The sequence below is a fragment of the Fukomys damarensis genome, unplaced genomic scaffold (assembly GCF_012274545.1).
Source record: "Fukomys damarensis isolate Sample0158 unplaced genomic scaffold, DMR_v1.0_HiC HiC_scaffold_34, whole genome shotgun sequence".
In the NCBI taxonomy this organism is placed as follows: Eukaryota; Metazoa; Chordata; class Mammalia; order Rodentia; family Bathyergidae; genus Fukomys; species Fukomys damarensis.
The window spans coordinates 6665535-6674238 of NW_022900946.1; the positions used below are offsets into that span (position 1 = coordinate 6665535).

Below are 8704 nucleotides of genomic sequence, written 5' to 3' on the forward strand. Positions count from 1 at the left end.
TGCTTGGTATACTGTGACTATTCAATAAACATTACTTGTCATTACATCCCTTGTCTCTAATCCTTAATTTCATGTATTCATTTTTTCTCACACCCACCTGGTAAATTTCCAGCAGCACAACAGCCCCTCTGGCTTTAAAGCACTTACCTGTAGTCCTATGTAATTTGTTGAATACTTATGTTATCTCCTTAATCAGATAATTAGAAATTTTTTTCCTCCCTTTCATCTTCTGTATCTCCTTGCAGAAATCTCAAACCAACCCCAAGAAGACAAGCAGGAAAATGTAAGCAATTGAATGGGGCCAGGTTTGTTCTCTGCACAGACACAAAGTTTTGCTCTTCCTAGAAAGGGCCAGCTGGGTATCAGCTGTGCCTGATGCTACCTTGAATGAAAGTAGAAACGATATTTCTAGAGCCCCTATTTTTAACAGGAAGTCAGAGATCCAGAATTTCATGGAATTTTAAAAAGCCCTGACTCAGACTTAAAAGAAAAACATAGTGAAGTCCAAGTAAAACACGTTGTGGACTAGCCCCATAGACCCAGCCTATAAACTGGCAACCTCCTTTTGCACAGAGAGACGAACATGAGCAGGGACACCTATGGATGCCATTGCGTGGCGTATTTGGGGGCCCAGAGTATATACATCAATGTGACCAGAGCACATGGAGCTAGGGGAAAAAGTGAGATGCAAGAAAGCGCAGGAAAATGAAACCAAATCTAAGGAAAGCAAATACTGAACAGCGCGGTTTTGGTGGGCAGCTTCTTTCAAGAAGGCTCTAGTCAGTCCTTGTGAATTAATTGTTCTGGATCAAAGGAGACCTCTTTCACCCTTGGCATGGTTGTCAGGAGGAGCACAGTACTTCACCCCCAAACGTGGTTTCACTTTTAACCCAACACCGTATTCAAACGGCTCCTCTAGTACCCTGGATTTCAAAGAAGGATTGTGAAACATCCAAGACGTTTCTATAGACATAAACAAAAACACGCTGATTAAATTTGCTCAAAGTTTCCCTTGGGTTGGATAAGCTAAAAAGATAATTCCTCGGAGGGAAGTGACAGGGTACTGAGAAGTCTAGATGAAATCAATATGCGTAAAGCCCTAACATATTGAAATATTCCCATCTCAGCGAGTCTTAAATGATGTTTTTAAAATGAGAGAAAGGACAGGAGGACAACCCAAGATGACCAGAAAGGCAGGTTTTCTTTAAAGAAGGTTTCTAACCCAAAATTCCAAATTCATAGATGAAATTGTCAGTAGTATAATATATGATTTCCCCAATACACACAAGCTATTTCTACTTGCAGAAATGCTATTTAAAGCAACTTTTCCAGTTGATGTCAAACTTAAAAATATTTCCTGCTGCAAGCTTCATGGAGTCTTCCTAAATTCAATCCTAGTTCTCTTTCACATTTATGATAGCACCATTTTCTACACCTGCCAAGGTGTCCACGAACCGGCTCCTTCATTTGATGATCCAAGTCCAACCTGGGATCAATTCAGTCCACTGTTGATATTTTTTCCCCTATTGTTCCCAAAAGAGAAATTAAGGAGTTTTAAAACTAATGTATAGTTTTCCTTTCTTTTTGGTAAATTGGTGCATTTTGGGCAATAATTTTTAAAGCTGGCCTGGTCTTATTGTCACTAACTAGGCCACTTGCTTAAATTAAATCATTCTAAGCATCTGTTCCTCTGTAATTTCTCTTTTTGAAATTGATTTGATTTTTTGTGAAGATGTCCTCAGGAAAAAAGCAATTCTTTAAAAAATGTCTTTTCTACATAAAAAGGAATTATTAGAACTTGCTAATAATCAAAGAAAATGCAAAATAAAAGAATGCATTAGCATTTCCTTTTTGCCTATCAGATAGACAATGATTTAAGCATATTTATACTTAGTTTTAGTAGGAGTGCGAAGAAGAAAATGGAGGGAGCAAAAACTTCCTGGCACAATACAGATCAAAAACCTTTAAGCCAGGCATGGTGGTGCACTCCTGTAATCCTAGCACTCAGGAGGCTGAAGCAGGAGGATAGCTGTGAGTTCAAGACCAGCCTGGGCTACATAGTGAGTTCCAGGTCAGTCTCAACTACATAGTGAGATCCTATCTCAACGCCCCCCCCAAAAAAACTACAGAAAATATCTTTAATATTTAGTCATGAATGACTCTCCATGTTAGAATTATATAGTAAAGATTGATAGACTCATATATACTTAAAAGTCTATACTTATATATATTTATTTTTGCACTTGTATTTAAAATATCAAAATATGAGTTTTGTGGAAATATGTATAATATATTTGACAAAGAGTTGATACTGTTAACTTTAAAAACATCATTTATATAAATCAGTGAGCAGTTTTGAGGATGCCACTGTAAAAGTGGGACAAGGTTATAAGTATAGAGCTCACAGAAGTGGAAATACAAGGTCCACTAAATGTAAAATAATTTGTAACCTCACCAGTAGCTAAAAATCACGAAAGCTACACTGATACATACCTTTGGACCTAATATTGGCAAAATGAGTATTCACTTTCTGAAAGGCAATTTGTCAACACATCTAAAAAAGTCTTTCAGTTGTGTACGTGCTACATACTGCTGTTTAACGATGTTTAACAATGCAACACCACATTTCCACGAAGTCTTCAAAGGGAGGCAAAAGTGAATGTCATTCACTGGGTAGGTTCCTTGTTAAAGTTGCATGAAAAGAAAAAGTTTGCATCAAACCAATAGATAGCAATGATTCCACTCATGACAGTGCAAGTCTACACAATAACCCTTTCTCTCGTCTTCCTCACACCGTCCATGAAGGTTTTCAAAGGTAACTTAATTTGTTTATATTTCTTTATATTTTGTATTCTCTTTATTATATTATATTACAGTATTATAATAATTTTATATTAATATTTTTGGATTATGGAATGAATCATCTGCATTCCCATTATTTCTTATGGGAAATTTTGCTTTGAAATATGGTACAAGTGCTTTGGACTACAAGCATGTTTCTATGAATTATGCTTACAAACCAAGGTTTTATTGTTTTTATACACAGGAGTCTACCTGAGGTTCTCCTGGATAAACACAAGACATGGCTTCCCTGCCATTAAGATAAAGTTCAACTCCTTCACAGAGTTTACAAGGGCTCTTTGTGACATGGCTTTATTCCTCACACTTGTCCTGTCCCTAGTCAAGGCAAGTCCAGTCACACCCAACTTCCTGAGTTCCTAGAACGCAAGTGCTCAATCTTAGAGGAAACTTCCTTTCTTCCATTTTTCCTGGTCCACCCCTCATTTTTTCAATCCTGTCTTTCCAATCCCAATTTAATCACTTTCTGCTTAGGAAAAGCCTCTTCTCACTCTGAGGTTGTGATGGATATCTATATTATTTACTTAGTGCCCTCTACTCTTTTTAGAACACATAATAGATGACTTGTTTATTTTCCCCCTCTCAAATCCGATCACCATGATAGGTTGTTGATCAGTGTCCCCAGTGGCTAGTAAAGAAGAAAACAAAAGAGGGACTGTGTTATATCAGATACTAAATATGTTTGAACTGAATTCACTTGGCTCCCTCATTCACATTTATTTCTTTACTTTACCTAAGTCACACTGACACCCACCTCGTAACAGCCAGAGCAAGCAAGAGAAAACTGCCTGGCACTGTATGAAATTACAGGGTGGGTGTCGACTGTGTGTGTGATTGTTTGAGTGTTGACCAGACAGGTAATGATGCTAAGAAGGGCTGAAAGTTCCTTCTATAGCTTGGAGATCCAACAATTCTAATTAAGAATCACGGACTTGAATGCTAATAAATGATAAATAAATGGCCACAGAAGTGTAACAGTGTAGATGGAAAAACAAAAACCCATCATTTATCTCAAGTAAGGGTGACAGCCAGGTGGAATGGTGACTTCTCAGCAAGTACTTAAACTTCATGGGAAAGCCTTTTACGTACATAGAATTAAAATATCTTTCCCTAACCAAGAGAGATACAATACCCTAGAAGAAAGGGCCTCTTCTCTGTGTGTGTGGCTAAGGGACGAGCCACTCCCATGGTGCCAAATCTCAGTATAAAAGAAAGCATCTCTAGCCCAGTTTTCTCTCTTCACTAAAAAGCCAATTATTTCAAGAGTTTACAAAGAGGGCAAAGAAACCACCAGGTGGAACTTACCCTCTGCTGCAGATTATTTCCAGGGCTTGCAGGTTGCCGTGGTAGGCTGCCAGGAGAGTGGGTGTCATGCCATCTTCATCAGAAAGATTCAGGTCTCGTGTGGTAGCTTCTTTCAGAAGTTCCAGGTAGCTATCACTAGCAGCTTGGTGGTAGCGAGTGGACATTTTTTCGACTCACCAAAGCTTGATGGGATGGCTTTCTCCAGGCAGAGCAGAAGGGTGGCAGAGCTAACTTCCTAGGGAGCTGGTTAATCAGTGACAAGGAACGTCACTCCAGGGCAAAGCTCAAGCCAGCCTCTCTCCTGGGAAAGCAGCTGGAAAGGTTCAAAGCATGGAACTTGGGCCCTTTCCTTCTGAAATGGACAGAACACTGGATATTAAGGCCCAATATCTCGAGTATTTAATTTTTTTCTATGTCCATTAACAGGTCAACTAGGCACAGAACATAAAATATAATTACTATAAATTTTAGAAGTATTCTAGCTCACTGGGGAGGTCTTTTAAACAACTTCAGCAAGGTAGACACTCCGTATGCCTTGAAATTTACCCGTTCACTTTACCAATTTAATTCATTTAAAAATCATTCAAATTCAATGATTTTTAGCAAATTTACAGAGTTGTGTAAACACTGGCATAATCTAATTTAAAAGTATTTCTATCACACTAAACATTTCCTTCATGTTCATTTATAATCAACTCTCATTCCCACTTCCAGCTCTAGAAAAGTACTAATGTATTTTCTTCGTATGTGGATTTGCTTGTATTAGTACTTCATAGAACGGGAATTTGTACAATATATAGTCTTTTGTGTCTAACTTTTTGCAAAGTATAAATTTTGACCAACATCCTTTTATTGGTAAATAATATTTCACTCTGCTAATGTACCAACTGCTTTTGATCCATTCAGTAGTTGATGGACATTTTGGTTGTTTCTCCTTTTTCGCAATTATGAGCAAGATTGCTATGAAGATTCGCAGAAAGTCACTGTGTAGACATACTGGTGTGCTTTCACATCTCTTGTGTATTTACCACAATGTAGAATTGCTAGGTTATATCGTAAATTGCTAAAATGAGCTCTAATGTTCTATGGCATTAGAAGCATATCTATGATTCACTTAGAAAAGATTTTATATATTCCCAACACAAACAAATGTTAAATGTCTAAGGTGATAGACATGGCGATTATTCTAATTTGTTCATTACACTTGTATGCAAGTATTAAAATTTCACACTGTACCCCAGAAATTTAATTACTGTTAATCATATTATTTTATATTACAAATAAAACATATTATACATAAAAAGAAATTGCCAAATTGTTTCCCAAATTGGATGTACCTTTTCAAACTGCCACCAACAGTATAGGAGGGTTCGTTCCAGTTTCTTCACATCCTTGAAAGACCTTGAGGTCGAGTTTTTATTATGAAGTGGCATATTATGATTTTAATTTGCATTTTCCTAATGGTACTCTCTGAATACAAACTGGTAACTAGTAGTGTGACTGTAGCTTAGGGGGATGGGGTGGGAGGGACGGGGGGAAGGAGGGAAGAGGAGAGGGAGAGATAGAAGCATGCAGTGTTCTCCGGGTTTTGAAATTAGTAGGAAACAATTAGTAGGAAATGGTGTGGGCCAAAGTTAATGGAAAGAACTAGCACAGCTTTGCATGTATTATAGACACTAACTTTGTCGTAATTGTCTTAGTGATTGTGGGGCAATCGTGGACTCTGTGTTTTGACTGTATTGGCCTTCTGGTACATGTGCGCCTCCTCTGACCAGATGCTGCTGGACTCTTGGAAAATCAGAGAACATTTGCCATGCACATGACAGTCTAAGAATCAGACCTGAGTGACACTGACCCCAGTCATACCTCTCATCAACCTTATTGGAGCCACACCTGCCCCCACTCCTGTAAACACCTGCAGTTGTAGTGTAACTCGGAGAAATATCCCTCCAACGACTTGTGTATCCTCCCGTCACTTAAGTACAGAGGGTCAGGTCTTACTTTGTCCTTTATTTTCCATTATCTGACACCCCAGCGCATTTCACTATTTCACTTTGAGAGGCCCTCCTGACTGGACATCGCTTCCTTTTGCCAAAGACCAAGAGAAAATAGGGTTAACAGGCCCCAAGAGCAGCGCACAGAGAGCTTTCTACCAGTGGCTCCTCTCTTCCCTGTAGAGCGATGACATTGTCAGCTTCTCATTGCTGTGTTTATAATTTTGCAGCATCTCCTGACACAACATGAGTTCCCTGACAACTAGGGGAGCTAAACAGGTGTTCCACCTATCATGAAGTCCCGTCCTTGCCAAAAGGAAGTGGCATTTGGAGAAGGAATTTACCCAAGACTGTAACCATCTATAAAAGAGAGTTCTGAATATTTACTCAGGGAGAGGAAAAGAAAAAGCAAAGAGCTGGGCGTGGTGGTGCCCTCTGAAAATCCCAGCATTCTGGGAAGCTGACGCAGAAGGATCTCAATTTACCAAGATCCTGCCTCAAAATAAAAAAGTGTCAAAGGGTTGGAGGATGTGGCTCAGCATAAGGGCCTTGGGTTCAAGCCCCCACCACCAGAATTTTTTAAAAAAGGAGATTAGGAATAAGAAACAAAGATTTGTGGTAGTTGGTACTTCAAATATATTCTCAAGAAAAAACAAAATAAGCAAAGTACAAACTGAAGGTCTCCTTCATTGTTCTGAAAAACTATTCATTATTAATTGGGAAAGAAATTCAATAGCTTGTATGGCCCAGAAACACGTATTTTTACTAATGAGATTGGCCCCTGAACTCCAAGAGATCTGGTTTTCAAAGCAGACTGTTTTTGTTCTTTAAATCTATTCAAGTCTAATTACAGAAGAAATTCACTTCGTTGTGGGGAAGCACATTTTTATGTAAAAGGGAAAAGAAAGGTCTGAGCAGAACGTTATTTTTAACAAAGATTACTTCATCTAATGAAGATCTTAATTATGAATTTTAATGAAAATAAAAACACTAACAGAAAATAAACTAGACGTAGTTACAAAATTCCTATTATAGAAACCCAGCCAGGAAAAAATAAGGCATCATTAGCATACCACTGTCTGTGCTGAACTTGAGTTTATGAGAAACTTATTGAGGTAAAAATATGTTAGATGTATTATCCAGAAAATGCCAACTTATATTTTTCTTCTCGTTAGCACAGTAATAAAACTGTCCAACCTATCTGATGTGGATTTTTCTGATTCATAAGAGAATTCAACATCTTTGCTGCTGATATAATCACAGACCTCACTCTTAAAGAAACTTTCTTGGCCATATTAAAGGTCATTGGTGTTTCTTTCTTTAGAAACATTGTTTAAGAATAAAGATGGGAAGCAATGAAAAGGAACCACTGTCTGCACTTTTGGTTTTTCTTCACTAAACGAAAACATTGATGAAAATATTTAGGAGGGTAAACTGACTATTGAAACTGTAATGTCCCTGAAGTACTGATTGGGCTTAATTTATTCACATAAGTTTCAAGCCATTCAAAGCCCTATTTTTCGGCCAGAAAAATAAAGACAGAGCTGTTATTGTACCATCTGGTTTGCATGAGGAAACTCTTGGCATCTCTTTACTGCACATTTTATAAATGCTAAATCCCAGATGGCATACATTGTAACAGTGGAGAGTTTCATAAAGCCTTCCAAAAACAAATTATTTAAAATTTGAATACTGGCTAGTCTAAGCAAGCGCTATGAATTTTAATTCTACAGTTAAATCAACTGGCTTTATTAACTGGATAAATTTCCCCGTTTTTTCATTATGCTTTTCCCCTTCCTAATTAATTATTGGCTCCATGACTTGAAGATTTCAATCAACATAATTCTTCCACCAGTGGGTCTCTCTATACTCTGTGACCTGAATCCTCTTGCAAAACTCACATTCTGTAAAAACTACAAGAACAGGGCCGGGGATTTAGCTCAGTAGTGTCATTGCCTGCCTTGAAAACTCAAGGATCTGAGTTTGATTCCTGGTACCAAGAACAAAACAAAACACAAATGAAAAACCTGCAAGAACAGTGGTCGTAGAAAAATTATATTAGCTGCCAACTTGTTGCATGCTGGTAGGATGGAGATGTGTTATAATGCCCTTCAGCAAATCACCAAATACCATCACAGCTGCTCTGTCCTCTCACACCTGATACCGGGACTGGGAAAAGCGGCAAATGTGAACACCAAGCACTGTGCCGAGATAAAGCCAGCGTGAGTCATAGTTGAGGGCCCAGGTTCTGAGATCAGAGACATCTCATTCAGTCTGGATTTGGATCTTGCTGTGAAGATGGGTAAATTACTTGTCTCTGAGGCTCAGTTTCCTTATCAGTAAATTGAAGAGAATACTTTTCCAATTATTATTCACAGGGCTGTCAGAAGAAATTACTGAAGCCGGGCATGGTGGTGCACTCCTGTAATCCCAGCACTCGGGAGGCCGAGGCAGGAGGATCACTGTGAGTTCCAGACCAGCCTGGGCTACATAGTGAGTTCCAGGTCAGTCTCAATTACATAGTGAGACCCTGTCTCACAAACCAA

General features: G+C 38.5%; 1 protein-coding gene across 3 annotated transcripts in view; it reads right to left on the reverse strand.

The window, feature by feature from the left end:
* Positions 1–4476, reverse strand: part of Anks4b (ankyrin repeat and sterile alpha motif domain containing 4B) — a 17244-nt gene extending 12768 nt beyond the window's left edge. For all 3 annotated transcript variants that reach the window (XR_780120.3, XR_780118.3, XM_010623435.3), the window contains exon 1: positions 4165–4476. Coding sequence is in view for 1 of the 3 variants with exons in the window: in XM_010623435.3 (XP_010621737.1) it covers positions 4165–4328 (164 nt within the window). In the remaining 2 variants the exon portion in view is untranslated. The remainder of the gene's footprint in view (positions 1–4164) is intronic.
* Between the last annotated feature and the right edge of the window lie 4228 nt (positions 4477–8704).